The sequence below is a fragment of the Pundamilia nyererei genome, unplaced genomic scaffold, assembly GCF_000239375.1.
Source record: "Pundamilia nyererei isolate P.nyererei 1_Seehausen unplaced genomic scaffold, PunNye1.0 scaffold00141, whole genome shotgun sequence".
NCBI lineage: Eukaryota > Metazoa > Chordata > Actinopteri > Cichliformes > Cichlidae > Pundamilia > Pundamilia nyererei.
Window position 1 is genome coordinate 722,319 of NW_005187542.1, and position 24,408 is coordinate 746,726.

The 24,408-nt window shown below is 39.9% G+C and overlaps 1 protein-coding gene across 1 annotated transcript in view; it reads left to right on the top strand.

Moving 5' to 3' along the window:
- The window catches only part of abcb11b (ATP-binding cassette, sub-family B (MDR/TAP), member 11b), a 26,118-nt gene extending 3,007 nt beyond the window's left edge, over positions 1-23,111 (top strand). The window contains exons 2-29 of the mRNA XM_005744243.1: positions 4,156-4,244; positions 4,387-4,405; positions 5,044-5,073; positions 5,154-5,205; positions 5,300-5,604; positions 5,773-5,860; positions 7,573-7,706; positions 7,776-7,947; positions 8,173-8,297; positions 8,386-8,560; positions 8,798-8,911; positions 9,002-9,112; positions 9,199-9,324; positions 9,770-9,973; positions 10,051-10,221; positions 10,425-10,626; positions 10,761-10,830; positions 11,252-11,354; positions 11,550-11,717; positions 14,929-15,033; positions 15,332-15,493; positions 16,052-16,255; positions 16,860-17,101; positions 17,690-17,846; positions 17,971-18,168; positions 19,692-19,898; positions 22,137-22,283; positions 22,746-23,111. Of these exons, the coding sequence (XP_005744300.1) occupies positions 4,166-4,244; positions 4,387-4,405; positions 5,044-5,073; positions 5,154-5,205; positions 5,300-5,604; positions 5,773-5,860; positions 7,573-7,706; positions 7,776-7,947; positions 8,173-8,297; positions 8,386-8,560; positions 8,798-8,911; positions 9,002-9,112; positions 9,199-9,324; positions 9,770-9,973; positions 10,051-10,221; positions 10,425-10,626; positions 10,761-10,830; positions 11,252-11,354; positions 11,550-11,717; positions 14,929-15,033; positions 15,332-15,493; positions 16,052-16,255; positions 16,860-17,101; positions 17,690-17,846; positions 17,971-18,168; positions 19,692-19,898; positions 22,137-22,283; positions 22,746-22,946 (4,071 nt within the window). The 5' untranslated portion in view covers positions 4,156-4,165 and the 3' untranslated portion in view covers positions 22,947-23,111. The remainder of the gene's footprint in view (positions 1-4,155; positions 4,245-4,386; positions 4,406-5,043; positions 5,074-5,153; positions 5,206-5,299; positions 5,605-5,772; positions 5,861-7,572; positions 7,707-7,775; positions 7,948-8,172; positions 8,298-8,385; positions 8,561-8,797; positions 8,912-9,001; positions 9,113-9,198; positions 9,325-9,769; positions 9,974-10,050; positions 10,222-10,424; positions 10,627-10,760; positions 10,831-11,251; positions 11,355-11,549; positions 11,718-14,928; positions 15,034-15,331; positions 15,494-16,051; positions 16,256-16,859; positions 17,102-17,689; positions 17,847-17,970; positions 18,169-19,691; positions 19,899-22,136; positions 22,284-22,745) is intronic.
- Positions 23,112-24,408: the final 1,297 nt, after the last annotated feature.

The following is a 24,408-nucleotide window of genomic DNA, read 5'->3' on the forward strand; positions in this document are numbered from 1 at the left end:
CCCTATGTGTGTGTGTTCATCACTTCCCTGTTCTGGTGTCTTGGGTAAACCATGGCCTGAAGCGTGCCCTGGGGTCCTGCCCTCCTCCTTTTCAGTCTGTTTGCGACCATTGCTGCTGCTGCTGCTCAAAGTTCTGTCCATCCTGGTTCTGACCCCAATTGGGGCAGTCCTGTCTCCAGTGTCCATGCTCACTGCAGGTGAAACCTGCATCTTCTACTGTGTTTTTGTCCATTCTGAGGTGCCTTCTGACCTCAGTTACTCCTCCTGTCTCGGTCACGCCCTTTTTGCTGCCCGATCATCCGTGTTGGTCCATCACTGTCCTGCACAGTGTTAATGCGGAGTTATTACGGTCAGCATTCCTTTGCACGGCCTTACTTTTCATTTGGGCTTGGCGGGCGTCTCGTCACAGCTCTGTCAGCTGAAGCTGTCTGAGAATTTTCCCCCGTGTAGTGAAACAGGCCTTGGTTTTAACGCTCTCCGTCTCTGCTGCATGAGATCGCTTTCCTGCAGCATTGTTGACATTTTCAGGTTGTTGTTGTGGGTCCAGCTGCTGTAGCATTTGGTCAGGGTCACGTCGAAGATGGTAGAGGGGAGAGCAGGAGTCCAGGTCAGCCTCGGCTTCCAGGGCTGGCAAAGCAGCCTGTAATTAAACATAAAGAGAAAGAACAAAAAACAAAACAAAACAAAAACAAACGAACAGGAAAATGATGTTGTGTTGGCTGTGTTACAAAGAGAGGGGAGAAACACCGCGGCAGGCCCTAGGTCAGCCTTCTCTCCCCCTTTTTTTTCTCACGATATAATCAACTCATAACCCACCAAGTTGACAGGACGACATGCACATGTTCAAATTCTTAAGATCATGTTTAAACTCACAAAAATAAATTTCTTCCCGTCAGTAAACACTTGTGTTGTTCAATCAGCAGAAAACATCTCACAATTTGACTCTTAACCACTAAATTTGTTGTTTCATCACTGGTTGGTCATACCAGTCTCTTTATTTTCTTTTTCTTTGAAGTTAAATTGTTGTCCTGCAACCCAGAGGGTTTATTTGTTAGTAGTGGATAAACTTCATCATTTAACAACAGGTGTATGTTAAATTTCCCTGCTTCAATCTTGCCGGAAAATCTTCATGTGTTCCTGAGTGTAAGCTGTTTTTTCATTGCGTGTGTGTGCATTTGTAAGCGGGTTATTTTTAACTTTTTCTCAAACAAGGCATTACCTTACAAGGAGCCTTTCTCTCACATTTCTCTGCTTGTGTGTGTTTTTGTTTCACCTTTTGTTGTGATGCTCCGGACCCCTTCCCAACCTCCACAAGTCTGTTGGCCCCAATTTTATGTGTTAAAACTTCTCTTAATTTCTCCTCTAATTCTCTCCTCGCTGCTGTCTTTTTCACAGCTGCTGATTCTTGCTGGGTGTGGTTACCACTACTATACTTTTGCTTCGGCCGCTGTGCTTGTGGGGAGCGGTTGGTCCAGGCCCGTAGCCTCCTGTATTAACACACTAAGAGATTTATTTAATATCATTTTCATCACTGTTAAATAGACCAGCAGGCAACACGCCCACCTTTACAGCGCAGACTGCATGCCAGTCTCCCAACACACTCCTCTCTCTGCTTCTCAATAATTCTCCACTCTCCCTTTATTTCTCCTTTCTCTACGTCAGTTTTAAAACCCAACATATTTCACACCACTACTCACCTCTTACTACTTTAACTCCTCTATTCCTTTTTTCTTTTTTCTTACACCACAGAGTAATACACCCAATTATTCCTGTCTATCTCTATGTGGCTCCAAATTGCCCTCTTTAATTAATTTCACACACTCGTCAGGGGACAGGCAAACAGCAATTTCAACCACTGAAATGAGGAATTCAACCCTTTTTCTTTTTATCTTTTACTAATCTAGAACTCAACCTTTGTTCGCAAAATGTGTCTTGCTCTAGTCCAGAATAAATGTAAACCCGTGATTACACAGAAGTTTCAGTGTTATTCTGTAGCTATGCGGGAGTCCTCAGTTCCCAAGTCGCCACCTCGGCTAACCAGACGCCGCTGGACCTGCCTGAGCGTCCACAGACAGGCTCAGGCATGAACAAGCTCTTTAGGGGCTCCACTCCCAAGGTTGCTACCCTAGTTATCTCCGGGCCGCGTCCGATCTAACGGTTGGGAAACCACTCCCAGAACTAATCCACGAGGCCCACAACCTTTGATCCTAAAATGTGTCTTTGCTCTAGTGTCCTCCCATTCACACATCAACCGTCACTGTCACCATGTTCATATTTCACACGATGAAACACACAGAGAGCGCGTCACACATGCGGAAACACACACAGAAACCTCTGAGCTCACCTTTGAAATTGCAAGCGCACCACAAGCCAGACTCTATTTCACCTCTATTTCATATGCTAAACTTTGGCCACGTCTTAGAAGTTTTCCCCATTTCTTGCAGCAGAAGCCAGTCATAGACAAAATTAAATGTGGAGGGTAAAATGGGCTGCAACTCTAGTCTCAACGTAGAATGTTTTTAGTATCTTGCTAGAGCCAGTTCCTATGACACACTGGAATTCAGCCTCAACTTATGATGTTAGTATCTCGCGCTGAAAACCAGACACCAACAAATTTAATGTGAAAATACGTGTAACTCAGCGAACAGATTAATTTGGAAAGCCCAATATGCACATTTGGTATTTATAATACAACAGGCGTGCTTACCTTTTTATATTTGGACCGGTCCTCTGTTCGCCTCGCCCCACGATCTCACCACAGGCCATATCTGCCCCTCCTCAGCACACCAAAGATCCGGGTCATGACACCAAGTTGTTAAAATCCTCCCAATTCTTTTAATCTTTGGGCTGAAGGAAGGACAATACTCGGTGTATAAATGCTCAATCAACAATCATTTATTTCCATACAATTCAACACTTATGAGCATAAGCCATCATGATGGGGAGACATGCATGAAGAGGGTCACAACAAATTTCAAACTGGTGGAGGGTTACTCAAGCTCTTATAGCCTTTAGTGGCCCCCCACCTAGTCGTAAAAGCCTAAACATTCACATTATTCTCTGTTACGGCACCTAAGTTATGACCTCGGCTCCCTGTCTTTCTGCTCTCTGTAAAGGTGGGGGTATGGAATGTGGTCTGTCTCTTCTATTATCGGCACAAGGTCCTCTGCACACAACATTCTCTTCATGATTCAGCAGTATGAAATGTCAAGAAACAGTGTAACACATTCACAGCAGATCAAGGGTACAGGGTAATGCACACCTGTCTAACAAATCCAAAAATGGTCACATTCTTTTAACCCAAAAATATAATGGAAACTAAGCTACATACACAGCACACAATCTAGACTAAAGGAAATTATATGACCTACAGCAGTTAACATAATTCAACTACTTTAACTACAGATATAAGATAACATATGATAACAGAATAATCTCACAACAGTCATGTTGGATATACAAGTTTCTTATATTCAAATACGACAACTGCCCCATAGCATTTTCTTAGTGTTGTCTGGCTCCATGAAAGCAACATATAAAGAAATGAGGGGTGGCTCACATTAATATGTATTTATATGTATTGCATTTATTAAAATGCTAAAATTGGCCTACCATAATTTTCTACTTATTACAGTATGATTATAATTGGTAGAGGATTATGATAGTTTATGGAGATAGAACCATAACCTACTACAGCTGTACACAGTTTAAAAAGCTATGGATTCTAATATTCAGCTTGACATTAGACTAGGATAAACGGTGGTTGGCCTTTACAAGTAAAAGGTTTGCTTTTGCAAGGTCATTGACCATTTCGGGTCACTGGCCGTTTCAGGTCACTTACCTTCTAACAAAACAATCCAACCCCCTGTTCCAACAAATGCATAATCTGTTCAATAACAGCACGCAAAGAGCTGCCAAGGTATTCAGTGTTTCAGCTTCTTCGCAAGTGGCAAGCTGTGACAATCACCAGGGATTAAACAGCTTCATGTTAGGATACTGGACTGCCAATTTAATCTGACTTGGATTTATGATACACCTCAATCAAGGATAAATAGGATAACAGATTTGTAAGATATTCTTTGTGCAAAAAACAAACAAAAAAAAGCACTCTGGTACTAGTGGGATTTCAATTTTGTTTTCCTTTTCTTTTCCTAGATGACTCAACATGCCAACAGGATCTGTGAAACTGCAAAGCATAAAACAACTAGGACAGGAAAACCACAGCTATGAGGTTTCAGATGAAGGTAACTTGCTATTTTTTAATGTAGAGAACTTATTAAGAAAACTGAGATATAATCAACAATGAAAATTATGTTAAACTTCATTTTATAAAAATTAGTTTCAATGACAGATATAAATAATGTTTGTCTAATAATTGTCTTACAGAACCAACTGGCTCATATATGTAAGTTTAATGTTTTATTTATTGATCATGAGAAATTTTAGAATATCTGAATTTTCTAAGTAAAATGTCATTATCAGTCTTATTATTTTTTTCTGGATCAACTAATAATTTAATGCATTTTAAAAAGACTGTGTCAGTAGTTTCTGTTCTTTTTGCTCAACACATCACTGTCTTTAGATTCAGCTCAATCACTTGATAGTTTGGTATATCGCAACCTTGTTAATACAAGTTTGAAAGGATAGAAAAGTACTCTGTTTTACATAATAATCTAATCTGATTTTTCCTTAAATGACACTTCTTATGAAGTCTTGATCTTCCTGAATATTTAATAGATCATTTAATATCAAATTTACTTTAAATGTTAAGCTTAAATATTCAATTCAATTCAATTTTATTTATACAGCACCAAATCACAACAACAGTCGCCTCAAGGCGCTTTATATTGTACAGTAGATTGTACAATAAATATAGAGAGAGTTGATAAGCAATCATCAATTGATGACCCATTAGGTATAAAGATATGACTTGTTCATTTCTTGATAAATACATTAGACTCATGAATTCGTCATATGCCCTACATGAATGTGTTTCTCAAGTATCTGTTTGTCTAATTACTCACTGTCCTGTTTTCCATGCAGAACAATTACACATTCCAAGAAGGATGAAAAGTAAGTAGCAAGGAGCAGGCTCTGAATACTTTGTCACATTTGAGTAAATAATCAACTCATTGGACTTTTATGTCAAATAGAGCTCAGAAAAATGAAGAGCAACCAGCCATTAGAGTCGGCTTCTTTGAGCTGGTAAAAATGCCTTACACTGTTTGCAACGTCCCCTCCTTTATCAATTTGGATCCACCTAATCTAGTGTGTGCTTTGTGTTGATGCACCTGCCCAGTTCCGCTTTGCCACGTGCAAAGACATACTGATGATGGTGGTGGGTTGCTTGTGCGCATTGCTGCATGGCTCAGCCCAGCCTCTCATGCTGCTGGTGTTCGGCCTGCTCACTGATGCCTTCATCGAGTACGACATTGAGCTACAAGAACTGAGTGACGACCGCAAGGAGTGCGTGAACAACACCATCCAGTGGAAAAAGAACTACACTGCAGCGTACAACCTGTCAGCGCCCATAAACCAGTCAGATATCGGCCTTCTCAATTCAACTCTCGAGATGTTCGTACCACTGGAGAACAGAACATGTGGGTAAGTGGGTTGTGAGAAATACAATATTTCATTTGTCAAAACGAAATATAGTTCAAGCTGTGGCTTCTGTATTGTAATCTCTATGTGTTTTATAGTCCTATAGTATGTCTTTGCACGTGGAAAAGCGGAACTGTGACTTTTGAATAATATGTGTGACTTAACTTACAGGCTTCTTGACATTGAATATGAAATGACGATGTTTGCCTTCTATTACGCTGGGATTGGAGCAGCTGTGTTTTTGCTAGGATACCTTCAGGTTAGTCACGGAATATTTTAATATAAACAAACTTGTGTTATAAGTCATCCTTTACTCATTAAAAACACCCATCAACTGCACTGTGACTCAGATCAGCTCATCCATCATCAGCTCGAAAAAAAATTTCTTTTAATGAAATTGATATTTTTAATGCTAAATTATGATCCCTGTATTTTACTATTTTACAAAAAGCTGAAAAAAAGTAAAACACTTTTTTTTTTATAAATGCCACAGTAGTTATTTATTTGTATTGTTCTTTTCATTTCCAGTTTTTTTTTTTGTTTAGTTTTTTTACTACAACACACAGGTAATGAGTGATTGTAATTTGCAGCACAGGTTGTGATAATTCCAGGCCTCCAGGGCCGGTGTCCTGCAGGTTTTAGATATCACTCTGGGTCAACACACTTGAATCAAATGATTAATTCATTACCAGGCCTCTGGAGAACTTCAAGACATGTTGAGGAGGTCATTTAGCCATTTAAATCAGCTGTGCTGGACACATCCAAAACCTGCAGGACAAGAGCCCTTGAGGCCAGGAGTTGGACACCCCTGCCCTAGAGTCACAATCAGGAAAACCTGATGAGCCTAGGTCTAATCTATTAACGTGGCTTTCCACTATCTCTCCTTGCTCTGTGCTGCTGTTTCTTTATTCTTATGCTTTTTCATTGTACATGTACAATGACAGTAAGAGGCTATTCTATTACTGCTATTTTATGTCCAGTTCACCGCAAGTAACAACCTGGACTTGTGGCATTTTCTGTTTTAGAAGTGTAGGTGTTAGTGGAGGGATGTCTAACCTCACTGCCAAAAGGACATTTGGAACAATACTAGGGAAATGTGAATTCGTGGAAGAAAAGTAAATAAAAAATGGCATGACCTAAAGAGAAGTTGTATTGGGAGGCTACGTAGCACTGAAATTTGAGCAACAGTCTATGGTTTCTAGGTTATTTATCATGATCAGGCTAAACTGAATCTGAAGATCGCTGTAAGTGATGATAGAACCTAAAAACCCTGGGTAAATTGAGAGTTTACTAAAAGCCTCATTCTACCTTTTGAAAAGCTGCACAGGATAAAAAGTGAAGGATTTCAAATAGGTCTGGTGCAGGACTTGAGCAGCTTCTTCTAGTAAAAGATTCCAGGTCATCTTTGATTTCCTCCAGCAATTAAGAAATAAGATGGCTTGAAAATCATTAGTCACTGTTCTACTAATGCCTTCTTTATTTCCTTACTTTATTTATTATTTTTTTCATAAATGTCACTGCTGACAGGGTAACACTTCTGACACACCAACCAAATGAGAGCAAATGTAAATATTCCAGTCCTTTTTAAATCCCAAATATGCCCTTGGTTTCTGCTCAGGAAATATCACATGACTCTGTTGGCTAGTACAAAATAAAAAGAAATTTTGCACAACATTGCAAAATAACCATCTGGATTATTTTCTCAGCAATGCTCTTCCTGAGCATCAGAAGACTATGTGGAATGTGCATATATCTTCAAATGCTTAGTGTTAACCTACCTCTTAAGCAATGAGTGCCCTTTCATGTGTTAAGTGCCTCTTTAGCTGTTCCACAGGTGTACTTTGTCTTTTTATAAATCAAAAACAAGGTCAGGAGGAAGAGTGCAGGTCCTGATGACACCCTGCTGCCCTGCTTGCTTTTATATTTGCTAATTAACAAAAGTGAACATAACCTCTCTTCAACAACTGACAGATCTCCCTGTGGGTGACTGCTGCTGCCAAGCAGATTCAGCTCATCAGGAAATTGTACTTCAGCAAAGTGATGAGGATGGAGATCGGCTGGTTCGACTGCACCTCTGTCGGGGAGCTCAACACTCGCATGTCAGAGTGAGTAGAACGTGATGATATGGACTACTATGGTTTATCTGTATTACAATTGTTATATCTCTATTCTAGTGACATAAACAAGATCAATGATGCCATTGCGGATCAAGTTTCCATATTTGTGCAGCGTTTCACCACCTTTGTGTGTGGTTTTTGCGTTGGCTTTGTCAAAGGATGGAAGTTAACACTTGTCATAATCGCAGCAAGTCCGCTGATTGGTGTCGGAGCAGGTCTTATGGCTCTGGTGAGACTTGTTTGATATTAAGATTCCAGCTTGATTTTATGACAAAACAGCTTTTTGACTATTCTTGTTGGGGTTGATTACTTTGACCTCAGGGGGTAAATCGTCAAATTCATTTCTCCTGTTTTGTTGAACAAACCTCTCTTGACTTGTCAAGACTTGATTTAACTTTACATTTCAGCTTCACTTCTCCTCTCCATTAACTTGGCATCACTTTGTTGTAACTAGTTTGTGTCTAAGCTAACCGGGATGGAGCTGCAGGCCTATGCTAAAGCTGGGTCTGTAGCTGATGAGGTCCTGTCCTCTATCAGAACTGTGGCTGCTTTTGGAGGAGAGAAAAAGGAAGTGCAAAGGTGAGGTATACAAGAAAGGTACAGCATGTTTACTATTTTCTTTGTACTTCTAAGGGTAGCTCAAATGAACTCTTCTTTTCTTCTAAAGGTACGACAGGAACCTGGTCTCCGCTCAGCGCTGGGGCATTAGAAAGGGTTTGATTGTGGGGTTTTTCACTGGCTTTATGTGGCTGGTTATCTTCCTTTGTTATGGTCTGGCCTTCTGGTATGGCTCCTCACTGGTTGTGGACACTAAAGAATACACACCAGGAACACTGCTGCAGGTATCACATATATTATGCCAAAATATGAATTGCAGCCTATAATAACGGGTAAATCCTGCTTATCTAAATTTGTAACTTTTTGACTTTTCTGCCCTATTTATTTTGCTTTACACGTGTTTATTAGTGCAAGATAAAACAACAAAGTGGCACTTTAAAATAACCTTTCATCGCTCTTGATAAAATCCAGATTTGTTACACTGAAGAGTATAATATACTGACTTTTATATGTTATTTCAGGTGTTCTTTGGGGTTCTGATAGCAGCCATGAATTTGGGGCAAGCCTCTCCGTGTCTGGAGGCTTTTGCGTCAGGTCGTGGAGCTGCGACTATAATCTTTGAGACTATAGACAGAGTGAGAAGACTTGACTTGATATCTTTTAAGCCTTTCCACAGAAAACCATTGACCTTTTTTTTAACATTGCACCTTTTAAAATGATACCAGGAGCCAGAGATTGACTGCTTATCTGAAGCTGGATATAAGCTCGACAGGGTCAAAGGGGACATTGAATTTCACAATGTCACCTTCCACTACCCATCCAGACCTGAAGTAAAGGTACTTACAGACATCTACACACATATGCATAGTTGAGATGGTTCTGGTTTCAGGATCTTGTCACAAAGTGTCCTGTCTTTGCTAAGATCCTGGACCAGCTCAATGTTGTAGTGAAGTCGGGGGAGACCACAGCCTTTGTGGGGTCAAGCGGAGCTGGGAAGAGCACCGCCATTCAACTCATCCAGCGTTTTTATGACCCTAAAGAGGGGATGGTAGGTGTGAAGCTCCAAATGGTCACGTTCATCATTCATCAGACTCTTTCATCAGAGTGTGATGATTACCTGGATACACACCTCCATCCTTTGAAGCTTTATTCTAGCTATTTTTAAAATAACCATCCCCTAAAGCTGATGGAAGTACACGATAATCCGTTTCATTATTCAGCAAATGGATCCTAACAGCCTCATTTTTCACTTTTACTGGAATTACAGGCCCATACACCCCACACTGTCTTATTTCTTTAAGCTTCTTGAGTAGAAAATAGCCTGTTATTGCCCGATGAAGGGCATCCATAAGACTAACAACCCTATGATTTGAAACTAGGATTGTTGCAAAGACAGAAAGATACAAGGAAATGCATTATAGCAGCAAAGTGCTGTAATAGCATCATCCATCAATTTTAGCACAAGCACCTGCTCTCTGTGGCCTCCATCTCAGGTGACCCTGGATGGTCATGACATCAGAGGGCTGAACATCCAGTGGCTGCGTTCTCTGATCGGTATAGTGGAGCAGGAGCCTGTGCTGTTTGCCACGACCATTGCAGAGAACATACGCTACGGTCGCCCTGGTGTCTCTGACAAGGACATCATCACTGCTGCAAAGGAGGCCAACGCGTACAACTTCATCATGGACCTGCCACAGGTGCAGATGAGCAATAAGCTTTATAGGTGATCACAACGTTTAAGCACTGGCTGACAACTTTTTTCCTTTCTTGATAGAAATTTGACACCTTGGTCGGGGAGGGTGGAGGCCAGATGAGCGGCGGGCAGAAACAGAGGATTGCTATAGCACGAGCGCTGGTCAGGAACCCTCGTATCCTGCTGCTGGACATGGCTACCTCAGCTCTTGATAACGAGAGTGAAGCTGTAGTTCAAGCAGCTTTGGATAAAGTATGTCTGGCTCATCTACGACTAAATTAGATATTTAATGACGAAAGGTTCAAAATTTGTAAGACTTCTTTAAAAAAATGGCTGCCACCATCACTACAAGGGCCAAATACTGACAAAACTAAAATTTTCAGCCTCTGTTTTGGGAATGAAGAAGAAATGATCAAATATAAGTAAGTATTTAAGTATTTTAAACTCCCTCACAGGTACGAATGGGCCGCACAACTATCTCTATTGCTCATCGTCTGTCCACCATAAAGAACGCTGATGTGATTGTGGGCTTTGAGCACGGCCGGGCCGTAGAGAGGGGAAAACACAATGAACTTCTGGAGAGGAAGGGTGTCTACTTCACTCTTGTCACCCTGCAGAGCCAAGGAGACAAGGCTCTGAATGAAAAGGCTCGGCAAAGTAGGTCCAGCCCTTTGGGAATGACGAAATCCACTCTGCTTCAATCTAAATGTTTTGAAAGACTTATGCATGTAGATATTACAAGAATCTAGTGAATGTGACCATCTCCTTCTATTGATTTTCTTATTTCTTAGTGGCCGACCATGAAGACGAGCCCGAGAGACTAAAGCTATCTAGAGCAGGCAGTTACCGTGACAGTTTGAGGTATTACACAAACTCATGCCCAATCACTCCTTCTCTTCATCACATTTGCTCATTTTCTTGGTTGAGTTTTTATCCATTTTCTTGGGCCTGACTGTGCATCTAAATAGGATTATTATAGTAGTAATTTTGTAGCTGAAATTGACTTTTGTCAGTGCATAAACTGGCACCTTAATTTTCTTAATTACCCTTTTGCATTTAATCTGACATTTGGAACATTTAGCTGACACTATCATCCAGAGCCACTATACAACAGGTACGACAGTAGAGGAGGCTAGAGGTACTCTGTCACCCCAATACAAGCATCCAGTAATCAGTGCCACAATAGCAGCACCACTCACAAACTCGAGTACCTACAATATTCAGTAACCTATAATGTGCATTACTCTTTTTTTTCTGTAATTAACTGATTAATTCTTTGCAGAGCCTCCATCCGCAGGCGGTCCAGGTCCCAGTTGTCAAACCTGATCCCAGAAGCCTCCGTTCCAACTGGAGACATTTCTATATCTCGACCAGATAACGACAAGGTGTGTATGTGTGGGTGTGAGTGGGTTTGTGTTTCTTTTATGTATGAAACGTTTGCCAACAAACAGCCAACAAAAGTTACAAACCAGTGGAGTATAAAACTACTTGTTTGTATTTGTAGTTTTTTTTAATCCATGCTTAAACATTATATTATTATAATGCTCCTGCATAATATAACTTTATATATTTATGCTCAGAATGCATTCCTAGAAGAGGACGATGAACTTGTGGAACCTGCTTCAGCTGCCAGGATCCTAAAGTACAACACACCTGAGTGGCCATATATGCTTTTTGGATCCATTGGGGCTGCAATAAATGGAGGGGTCAACCCCGTCTACTCTCTGCTGTTCAGTCAAATCCTGGCGGTGAGGTTCAAGTCTCATGTTTTGAATCTGAATCTAAAAGCTTGTAGAATGTAGGCATTAAGTTTTGGACCAAACCAGATGTACAAATCAAACGAGGGGCAAAAGCAGCAGTCAACATATAGTCGCACCAGCAGCTGAAAATGCAGAGTTCCCTTCATATTGTTCAGCATACAGTTTAGGTCAGGAAAGCATTTATGTCAACCTCATATACAGTGGGGCAAAAAAGTATTTAGTCAGCCACCGATTGTGCAAGTTCCCCCACCTAAAATGATGACAGAGGTCAGTAATTTGCACCAGAGGTACACTTCAACTGTGAGAGACAGAATGTGAAAAAAAATCCATGAATCCACATGGTAGGATTTGTAAAGAATTTATTCGTAAATCAGGGTGGAAAATAAGTATTTGGTCAATAACAAAAATACAACTCAATACTTTGTAACATAACCTTTGTTGGCAATAACAGAGGTCAAACGTTTACTATAGGTCTTTACCAGGTTTGCACACACAGTAGCTGGTATTTTGGCCCATTCCTCCATGCAGATCTTCTCGAGAGCAGTGATGTTTTGGGGCTGTCGCCGAGCAACACGGACTTTCAACTCCCGCCACAGATTTTCTATGGGGTTGAGGTCTGGAGACTGGCTAGGCCACTCCAGGACTTTCAAATGCTTCTTACGGAGCCACTCCTTTGTTGCCCGGGCGGTGTGTTTTGGATCATTGTCATGTTGGAAGACCCAGCCTCGTTTCATCTTCAAAGTTCTCACTGATGGAAGGAGGTTTTGGCTCAAAATCTCACGATACATGGCCCCATTCATTCTGTCCTTAACACGGATCAGTCGTCCTGTCCCCTTGGCAGAAAAACAGCCCCATAGCATGAACAGCCCCATAGCATGATGTTTCCACCCCCATGCTTCACAGTAGGTATGGTGTTCTTGGGATGCAACTCAGTATTCTTCCTCCTCCAAACACGACGAGTTGAGTTTATACCAAAAAGTTCTACTTTGGTTTCATCTGACCACATGACATTCTCCCAATCCTCTGCTGTATCATCCATGTGCTCTCTGGCAAACTTCAGACGGGCCTGGACATGCACTGGCTTCAGCAGCGGAACACGTCTGGCACTGCGGGATTTGATTCCCTGCCGTTGTAGTGTGTTACTGATGGTGACCTTTGTTACTTTGGTCCCAGCTCTCTGCAGGTCATTCACCAGGTCCCCCCGTGTGGTTCTGGGATCTTTGCTCACCGTTCTCATGATCATTTTGACCCCACGGGATGAGATCTTGCGTGGAGCCCCAGATCGAGGGAGATTATCAGTGGTCTTGTATGTCTTCCATTTTCTGATGATTGCTCCCACAGTTGATTTTTTCACACCAAGTTGCTTGCCTATTGTAGATTCACTCTTCTCAGTCTGGTGCAGGTCTACAATACTTTTCCTGGTGTCCTTCGAAAGCTCTTTGGTCTTGGCCATGGCGGAGTTTGGAGTCTGACTGTTTAAGGCTGTGGACAGGTGTCTTTTATACAGATGATGAGTTCAAACAGGTGCCATTCATACAGGTAACGAGTGGGGGACAGAAAAGCTTCTTACAGAAGACGTTACAGGTCTGTGAGGGCCAGAGATTTTCCTTGTTTGAGGTGACCAAATACTTATTTTCCACCCTGATTTATGAATAAATTCTTTACAAATCCTACCATGTGGATTCATGGATTTTTTTTTCACATTCTGTCTCTCACAGTTGAAGTGTACCTCTGGTGCAAATTACTGACCTCTGTCATCATTTTAAGTGGGGGAACTTGCACAATCGGTGGCTGACTAAATACTTTTTTGCCCCACTGTAATTCACTCAACAATATTGTGAATTTCTAGTACTGACATTTTCCACAGGAAGAACAGAACAGAAGTGGCAAAATGGTTGCACAATCACCAAGCTAGCAGTTAGATGTAATTCAGTTAAATCTATTATTGCCAAACTGTGTTTGCACTGTGTGCACTAGTGCTGCTGGAAAGGAATCACCCTTGCTGAAAGATATATAGAGCAATGTATGCTCCCATGCACGAAATAACTAAGTGCATAGACTTCAGTGCATTAAAAAAAAACCCAATGTAATTATATTTACATACAAATAATTAACTTTAGGTACAATAGAATAAACAACTTTTTTAAAAATTTTAATTGTTAAATAACAATTTTTAAAAATTGTTATTTAATATTCATTATGTTGATGTGAATGATGATTTTTTTTAATTATTCAGTTGCCCTTTTTTTAATCCTATAATATAGTTAAAATTCTTTCCTATATAATGTGTTTCTCTTTTCCTGTAAAATACCCAGAAGTCCCCAGGAAACCACTGTTTATTAGGGGCAGGGCTAGACCGGCCATTGGGCATACCGGGCATTTGCCTGGTGGGTTGCTCGTGATTTTTCGTTTTTATGGGCCGATGGGGTTTTATTTCTTGTCCTTTTTTAACGGTATAAATGAACAGTGGTGGATTGGCCAGTTGGTCATGATCGACTCTGGGCTGGACCAATTACAGCCCAGAGTTTACACTAACTCACACATGTCCACACATGTCCAGCTGTAAATGACAGCTGGACATGTGTGAGTTAGTGTGTTAAGCACTCTTAGATTTGTGTGTCTCCTATCTTTTTTATGACACTGACATATGCACATGAAATATGGCTATAAAGTCATGTAAAACTGTACATGAGACTCAAGCTCTTACTTCAAATCAGAAGACTTTGACAAACGACTGGTTTAGTTTGACAGTGAACTGTGATATTCATTTTGCAAATTTCCTTCTAATTAGCAGCAGTGACCAATACATTATCTGTGTAAATGATATGTTAGCTGGCTAGTATAATGGAATGGCTTTTATATAGCATTTTCCTAGTCTTACTAATCACTCAAACCCCAATATTCAAACAGCCCTTTATTCTATGACTCTGAGTTTAATCACATGACAGTTTTAAAAACTCTAGCCCTGTCAGTTTGGTTTGCCGTTAGTTTGCTGACTTATTAAAATTAATTTTAATACCCACTAAATATTTTCCAGTGTAAATGTTTCGTGCTATCCCACCCTTGAGGTCCTGTTAAACCATCATCAGATTCTTTTAAGTACAGTGACACTGTGAGCTGAAATCAAATCAAATCAAATAAGTCAATGAAATTCTTCATTTATTTGAAAGCACTTTTTAAATGCCTATATGTGTTTTAGACTTTCTCAGTACAAGATCCTGTGGCTCAGAGGAAGGAGATCAACAGCATCTGCCTGTTCTTTGTTGTGGTTGGCATTGTCTCTTTCTTCACCCAGTTGCTGCAGGTAGAGTAGTTCACTTGCAATACTGATTTCTTTAGTGCTTCTTTGCAGCCTTAATACCTGCTGGTGGTCAAGGTTGAAGGAAGGTCATAAGAGACCTGTTTATTTTGGTAAATAAATGCCTTCTGCTGAAGGAAAACATTTCCTTACATCCTGCAAAGCAAAGGCGGTTCTTTATACTCAATTTATGAGTGGGAAACCTTTTTTTTTTTTAGGTTACTCATTCAGTAGATCACATTCGGTATGAAATCACTGTGGAAGTGTTTTGGATTTAATATTTTGGGTGTGCGTGTGTCTCCAGGGTTACGCCTTCTCTAAGTCTGGAGAACTGCTGACCCGCAGGTTACGTCGGCTTGGCTTCCAAGCCATGCTGGGCCAAGAGGTTGGATGGTTTGATGATCACAGGAACAGTCCAGGAGCTCTGACCACACGTCTGGCCACTGATGCCTCACAAGTGCAAGGAGTGAGTTATAGCTTTAATGAAAAAAACAAAACAAAAAAATAAAGTACATCTTCATGTATATTGGGCTATAAAGTTATGCTTATAATTAAATCAGCTACTTGGATGCTGAAACTAAACACAGTATAAAAAATGGATATGCTGTGATGTCACACATCGTTTCTGATAAGATTATTTATAGTTTTAGCTTTAGTTTAGCCTAACCTGGGCTATCAGCTAGCCATTCCTTGATATCACTGGTATCACTGGAACTCTTGCTTAAGCTGCTGAGCTTTCGGTTTCTTTTTACACGTTTCAATAAATTCTAAAAAGTCAGATTCAGCTTAGAATATAATTTCTATCATTTATGTAGTTTATGTCTTTTCTTTTTAAATCACAATTTTAGCCTAAATTGCACATGTTTCTTAATTCTAGCAAGTTTGAGAATAAACAACTGAAAATAATTTTGTAATAGCTTGTTTGTTGTTTATAGAATCTTATATGTATTAAAATTTTGTTCAGTCCATGTGGACAATCACCAGAAGTCTGAGTCAAGTGACATCATTGCTCTCTTCCTCCAAGGCTACGGGCTCACAGATCGGCATGATCGTCAACTCTCTGGCAAACATTGGCGTTGCACTTATCATTTCCTTCTACTTCAGCTGGAAGCTCACACTGCTGATCCTTTGCTTTCTGCCGTTCATTGCTCTGTCAAGTGGCTTCCAGGCTTCAATGCTCACAGGTTTCGCCAAACAGGACAAGGAGGCCATGGAAGCAGCTGGACAGGTCAGATATGATTCCTATTTTACTTGCATTTCATATCAGTTTACGTCATCCTCCAGTCTGAAAATAGTACAAGTGCATTATTCAGATATAGAATGACAAGTAAAATGCATCATTACAGTCCCGAACTACAGTTTTAGGCTGCAGGTTTCATCCCTGCAAAAACCTGCAGCTGAACATTTATCGGGGTCCAGGGTTCAATTTAATAATTTTTTTGTTCCTGTAATTTGGGGAGTGAAGTATTCAGTTAATACTATCAGGCTCCAATGGTGTAGGGGCCAGCCATGTTCAAAATGCAGTCAGGATGCTACTGATAAAATTTTAGGAGAATACAGTGGGCTGAAAAGTTCACAGTAAAAAGTGGACTACAAACTTTCTTTATGCTATGTGAATTATCCTAATGCAGTAAGCCCAACCCATTTAAGTAAAGTGGATTAGATGTAAATGTAATAATACCTAAGGGCGGAAACTAGATAACTGTAGCTGCAAAAAACAGGACATAGATAAGAAAGAGCAGCTACGTTATCTACATCCTTTTCTCCTTTGCACATTAAAGCACACAACAACTAGGCTTGCTTTAGACTTTACTCTAGTCCTTTATGCCCAGATTTCTGGTGAAGCTCTGAACAACATTCGCACCATCGCTGGCTTGGGGAAGGAGAAGACCTTTGTGGAGATGTATGAGGCCCAGCTGGACGCGCCATATCAAGCAGCCCTGAAGAAGGCGAATGTATATGGAGCTTGCTATGGTTTTTCCCAGTGCATAATTTTCTTGACAAACTCAGGCTCCTACAGGTTTGGAGGTTATTTGGTGCAAAAGGAGGGGCTCCATTTCAGTTTGGTGTTCAGGTGAGAGTCAAGTCAATGTATATGATGTATATGTCTAATACTAGTCTGCATCATCCTAAAAAGATAACTTCAGTAAAGGGTTAAAAATTATTTGTAATAAGGACATCTTTTTTTAAAGGTCCCCCAAAACACATACTCGAGACAACTTTGTAGATTTTTCTTCTTGTAAATTGTGCATAAACTTGTTGATGGCTCCCAAAAGCATTTGGTCAAAGTGAAACTTGCTAAGGTACATTTAGCCTACAATTAGTGGGAGTGTAAGTATAAATTTGAGCCTGTATGTATAATTTCAAACTTGTATATAATTGTGAACAACAATTGAGTTGTTAAAAAAACAGCAAAAAAGATTGTTTCGTTAAAGTCATGAAAAATGCATCTTGGAGGAAGAACAATTCAAAGGGTTAATATAAGTCCAAAGTTACCATAATGTTACTGCCCACGATGAGTGAAAAAGTCTGACCACACTTGACCAATGTGTATCGTGTGCATATGTGTGTAGGTGGTATTTCCACGTTCCCAAATCATGGTGCAGTACAGTGGGCTTTGATTGTTGCTGGGGTCTATTTGTGCTTTTGTTATCTCTTACAGGGTAATTTCAGCCATTGTCACCAGTGGCACAGCCCTCGGCAGAGCCTCCTCTTACACACCTGACTATGCCAAAGCCAAGATCTCAGCAGCACGTTTTTTCCAGCTACTAGACCGCGTGCCTCAGATCAGTGTCTACAATGACAAGGGAGAAAAATGGGTAAGGTGGTGCATAAGTTATGTGTGAAGTACCATGCACTTTGAAGGTGTAAGAAATGTGGGTGAATGTCTTTTTTATTTATGTGTTTTTATCCTCTCTGACCCTCACTCTGCTTTGTTTTCAGGATAACTTCCAAGGGAACATTGACTTCATTGACTGCAAGTTCACCTACCCCTCTAGGCCAGACATCCAAGTCCTGAATGGGCTGAATGTTTCAGTGAAACCTGGCCAGACACTGGCCTTTGTGGGCAGCAGTGGCTGTGGGAAGAGCACTAGTGTACAGCTGCTGGAGAGGTTTTATGATCCCAACCACGGCAAAGTGGTAAGAGAGACAAAATACAACAGGCTTAATACGCAACAGGCTCAATATGTAAACCAAATGAGTATGTTATGAATGGCTCATATTGTAAAAAATGGAGATACCAATAGTATCTTAGAGCTTTTATTTTATTATTGAGGTGGCTGTAGCTCAGCATGTAGAGTAGGTCATCTACTAATTGGAAGGATGGTGGTTTGATACCTGGCTGCTCCAGTCTGCTTGACTGGGGCAAGATACTGAACCCCAAGTTGCTCTCTGATGCGTTCATCGAAGTGTAAATGTTTGCGGCAGACAAATGCTAGTGAAAGATAGATAGAAAGCACTAAGGTAGAAATTCTCTTAAAATTTGCATCTACTGAGATCTGCTAAGCTAGCTACCTTTAGTGAAAGTCTGCTTTACCTGCTTCTTTTTCATGAACTGAATTAGCTCCTGTCTTTTTAAGGATGCAGAAAATTATTTACTAAAGTATAATAAACCATATGCTAAAGTATAGAATTTTCATTTGACTTTCTGTTGTAAAGGTTACAGTATTACAGTGTTTTTGCAGCATTTTTCTTTTTGTTGTTTTGCTTTGCATTTTACCACAACTCTTTCTTTTTGATGAATTATTACCATATGTAGTTTCATTGTAGAGTAGCAATCCTTTAAAAAGTGACACTAGTCCACTCTATGCTACTTTAACTTAAAAACTATGCTGTTACAACTTACTTTTTAAATTTTCATTTGATATAAAACCATGTACTTAAGTTTTAAAGTGTAACTTTATCTAATTAAAGTAACCAACAATCTACAAAATGGAACAATTGAATTGAATTGAAATTGAAATTCAGTTTTCCATGCGTACAAGTACTGCTCTTCATTTGGAAAGAACTGTATGTTCAATACAAGATAAAAAAAAAAAGTGCAGCTTTACACACGTACTTAAAAAAAAATCTGACTCTGCACAAAATGGAGAGTTCTGACTTAAAACTGCCAATATTATACTGTCACAGCAGTTGCTGACCTTTTTGGAAATGTCAGATATCTCATTTTGGAATGAATGAGTCACACTGTGTGTATAGTCTCTGCTTTCATCTTTTTTTCTCATGAGGCTCATTTATACTTTGATGTCACTATGAAAGTGAAACGTGTAATTTGTCTCAGTCAAAGAATAATTGCTGGACATTCAGTGAGCACGGTGGTGGAAGTATTTCATGTCACTTCATCTTTCAGTCAGACATTCTTGCTGACTCTGTGCTGTATTTTATAAAATGGAGCACTCTACCCAGGATGATCGTTTTGATTTTATGCCAGGAAGATATTCATGCCAGGATTCAAATGGCCCTAATTGAGCTGGAAGTGGTTTGGAAACACATAGTCCTGATTCTCTGTCTGAGATTTAAAAAGGACACGATCACCTCTGCATAGTTATGAGAGAAATTACAGTTCAGATAGTAGTCTGATGGCTCATTAACTGGATTGTATTTCTAGTCTTTTGATTCGTACATTGCTTTGTACTAATGGAAAAATCAATTACTTCCTGCAGCTGATTGATGGCCATGACACCACTCGCGTCAACGTGTCTTTCCTGCGTTCCAAGATTGGCATCGTGTCCCAGGAGCCCATCCTGTTTGACTGCAGCATCGCAGAGAACATTAAGTATGGCGACAACTTGCGAGAAATCAGCATGAATGAGGTCATCTCTGCCGCAAAGAAGGCCCAGCTTCATGACTTTGTCATGGCCCTTCCTGAGGTATGATAAATAGTTTGTATATGATGCTTGTGGCTGGGATTCAAAAAGAGACAAAATTAAATAAAGTTTACTGTTTGAGCAGTAAACAGGCTGGCAACATGTAGTCAATCAGGAAAGGTAAACAACAGGGAAAAAGGACTCTATGCACTGAGTGACGATCAAGTGCACAGGTTGCAGTGTCCTCCTACTTTCTTCTTCATTATAATACTTGTTCTAACATGTTGATTAGGCATGTTGAAATGTGATTAGTCCACATTAATATGGACATTCACTTGTGCTTTTAGTAGAGATGAACTATGGGCAGCTTGGGTTTGATTACAGTCAGTCAGTCATCAGCTATTACTTATCTAAATGATTGTTTTAAATACCTTCTCAGCCCTGAATTTTACCATTATGCATCCCTAACTTTTGCCTACTCTTTAGATGCCAAATGTCAAAGTTCCTTGTAAAATCCATTAGTTTTCACATTATAAGGCTTAGGTTCAATAATTTATTCTGTAAGCCATTAATGTGTCATTTATACCCCATTCTTCCAAGACTAGCCGAAGAAGCTTCACCATTAATTGCTGACTTTTATAGAAAGGCAAACAGAGACAGGTATAAATCATATGTTTGTAGTGACTGTCCTGTGTGGACCACCTTATCTCTGAAAACAAACAGTTGTTCATGAGCTCAGAATCCAACCCGTATCAAGGCAAAGTGAGTAATAGACACGTCAGCACACCATATGAAATGGACATGCATGCAAAAGTTGCAGTAAGTTGCATTAAGCTGCAGGACCAGCAGAGGGAGATGTTTTATTATAAGGCAACATGAAAAAAAACCCCAGACATTATGAACACAGCCACCTAACTTCATTGTTTCTGGCGATTAAGGACTCTTTGGGTATTTTGTGGGATTTACCAACAACAGTAAAGTAAACAATTCGTATTAAAAATCCAACATGCAGCTGCTCCCTTGTTACAGATAGTCAACACATTTGATAACATCAACTTTGATTTTGGATGTTTATAACAGACGCCCTTCCAGCTTGAACTGAACCAACAATCTTTCATTTCTTAAGCAAATATGTAAATCACAGTTCAATTCAGCTTTATTTATATAGTGCCAATTCACAACAATAGTCGTGTCATTTATATTATAAGGTAAATAATATTAGAAAGAATCCCAAAAATCAAATGACTCCCTGTGAGCAAGCACTTGGAGACAGTGGAGTGAAAAACCCTCCAGCGGAACCAGGTTCAGGGCGATGTGGCCATCCACCATGACTGCTTGAGGTTGATGTTAAAGAGAAGAGAGCACAGAGATACGGGGCAAAAAGCAAACTATAATTGCCAATAATTTAATAAAGTAGCGTATAGACACACAGAGAGTGAAAAGAGATGAGGAAAGCCCCCCGGCAGTCTAAGGTCATTGCACGATGACTAAGGGATGGTTCAGAGTTACCTGATCCAGCCCGAACTACAGTAGCCTAATCTTAAAAGTAGTGCCTGTCTTCCAAATCCAGACTGGGAGCTGGTCCCACAGTAGAGAGGCATGAAAGTGCTCTGTAAGGATAATAAGGTACTATGGAGCCTGATTACTCAAGATTTTGTATGTGAGGAGAAGTATTGTAAGTTCCACTCTCAATTTAACAGGAAGCTGTTAATAGTCAAGTCTGGGATGTTCCAATGTGATGCCAATGTCCTTTACGTTTCTGGACGTAACTGACACAACTTCAAGTTAACAATGACAATTGCTTTGCTAAATGCCCACACACCCTCACAAATCCCAGTATTAATGAAGACACACTATTGAAACAGGTACAGGTAGAAATGGTGGCTACAATGCTACAAAAGCCTGACTACTCATCAATGTTTTTGTTAGTTGTTGAAATGGAAAATGTGGCTTCCTGGCTGAGTTCCACATACACTCAGCTTTAACAGCACTCTGGGTTCGGGGATCTTTCACTAATAGAACTCTTGGAAAGAGCTCATATTGTGTTATCAGCAGTAGCTGTTTCTGCGATTGCACAAAAATCATTTTTATGGAAGATGGAAGTTTGCAATCAAGTGTTACGTACATGACATAACAGCTGAGCTATGTTTGGAGAATTTTTAAAAAAGCATCACTAACTACTGATGTTTTCTGCTTACTCTCATTGTTTGTTTATGTCGTTTTCAGTGTCTACTTATTTTTTAAGTACTGTATTGAAAAATTGCCTATAGACACAAATTTTGTTCTCTCCCCGTGCTTCAGAAATACGACACCAACGTGGGCTCTCAGGGGTCTCAGTTATCTCGTGGCCAGAAGCAGCGCATTGCCATCGCCAGGGCAATCATACGTGACCCTAAGATCCTGCTCCTTGACGAGGCTACCTCCGCCCTGGACACCGAGAGCGAGAAGGTATGCTTCGCTGAACTCTGAACAGCTTCCATTTGCTGAGTCCACAAACTCAACATCACAGCGTAGTGCAGCTGCTTGATATTCTCCGGGCACACAGAGCAAAGAGAGCAGGCACTTAATTATTATTATCATTAACATCACTACCATTCATCATCCCTATTATTATCACCAACAGCTTACAGTTCATACCAACCCTCCAGTACAGCCTTTTTAAGATGAATACAGTCAGTTTGGTCTGTGCTGTAGCTTTTACAGCTCCAATAGCTGAACCACGCTGAGGAGCAGAGGCCTCTGCAGTGTACTGAGCCTCTGGAACATTCTAATGATAGTAATCAGCCCATGATTGTGAAATTGCTATAATTGTGAGGCTTGTGTGTCTGCTACGTGAGAGAATTGATCATGGCTCCTGACTATGTATGTGTGTGTGTCTTTGTGAGCACTAATTCATGTGTCCCGTGACAGACTGTGCAAGAAGCCCTGGACAAAGCCAGACAGGGACGGACCTGCATCGTCATTGCCCATCGCCTCTCTACCATCCAGAACTCTGACATCATTGCCGTCATGTCCAGAGGCATTGTGATCGAGAAAGGAGCACACGACCAGCTCATGGCCCTGAAGGGAGCCTATTACAAGCTGGTTACAACAGGAGCACCGATCAGCTAACCGCTCAGGGAAACATTGTTACTGCTGTAATGTCAAGTGAGGACTTGATGCCATACTTTAAATAATAAAGTATGTAGAAAAGACCTAAGAAGTGGTTGACTTAGCTGTTTACTTCTACAGTATTTATTTTTGTGAAAGGAGTCTTTTAAGAGGTAAAAAAGTATTTGCCCGGATTTCTTATTTGTCACAGTTTTTTTTTTTTTCCAATTTAAACAAATGTTATTATTAGACAAAGGTCAGACTAATCAGTGTAATCAGAGTAAATACAAAATTCAGTTTTTAAATCATTTTATTTATAAAGAGGAAAAAAAGGCAATGCAAACCCAACTGGGCCTAAATGAGATTAACCTCATTTTTTTGTACAACTGAGTTCATTATCACGAACCCCACCCAGGCCAGGTCTGTTGAAACAAGATATTCAACAGCACCTGAAAAGAACCTTTTTGGTAAAGTCAAGTTTGCCTAAAAATCTTAAAAAATGAACACATCACGCCACAATCTAAACATGAAGCTGAGGAAAGGGTTACCTTTGTGAATCCATCCCTAATACACCCCCCCCCCCCCCAAAAAAACCAACCCCAAAACAAAACAAGATGAAGGTTTGAAATACTATTAAATACATTCAAATAGATAAATAGAATAGACTTTAACCTTAAACAGGCTGTTCATGCTTGTAAAGCCTCCAAAGACACATTGCCAGTTATTGCAGTTCCACACAGGGACAGGTAGGATTGGATGACCTTTTCCCCCCTAAATTAAATCATCATTGAAAAACTGCTTTACTTGATTTTTCTTTGTCTAATTATAACATTTCTTTAATGATCTGAAACATTTAACGGTGACAAATATGCAGAAAACTAAGAAATCAGTAAGGAGGCAAATACTGTATGTGATTCACACATCTTGTATGGTGGTATTTTAAGCTAGCCAATCAGTGTCTTTCTTTTATTTACTCTGTTTTTTAATCTTGTTGATACTGGCTTTGTCTCATTGCCTACACCTTCACTCTTAGCAGCCAAATATTCTTTTTTTACATCAGAAAAACTGAAAAAAGTCCACAGCTGACCATTACAATACAGTTTTAATGGAAAATGGCTTGTAAGCTGGTTTTATATTCAACCAGTGATGTTGAGCAACTGAAGACATTGATAACAGCATAGACTTGTTTACTTCTGTGTTATCATTTTGAAATTGTATTTTTTTTCTTTTACTTGTTCAAGTTTCACCATAGTTATTATATGTTTATTACTGACTTGTAATTTTGCAAATTAAAATTTCAAACAAAAGACAACATCAGATTATTTGTTTTAAATTCCCCCAAACAATTTAAGAGGACCAATGCAACTAAAAATATGCTACATCACCAATGGGCACATTAAAAATGCTATTTTGGTATATTAATCCAGTAATACTTTTGTACTTGAGTAAAAAAATGAAGAGGATTTAGTTTTATAGGCAATAT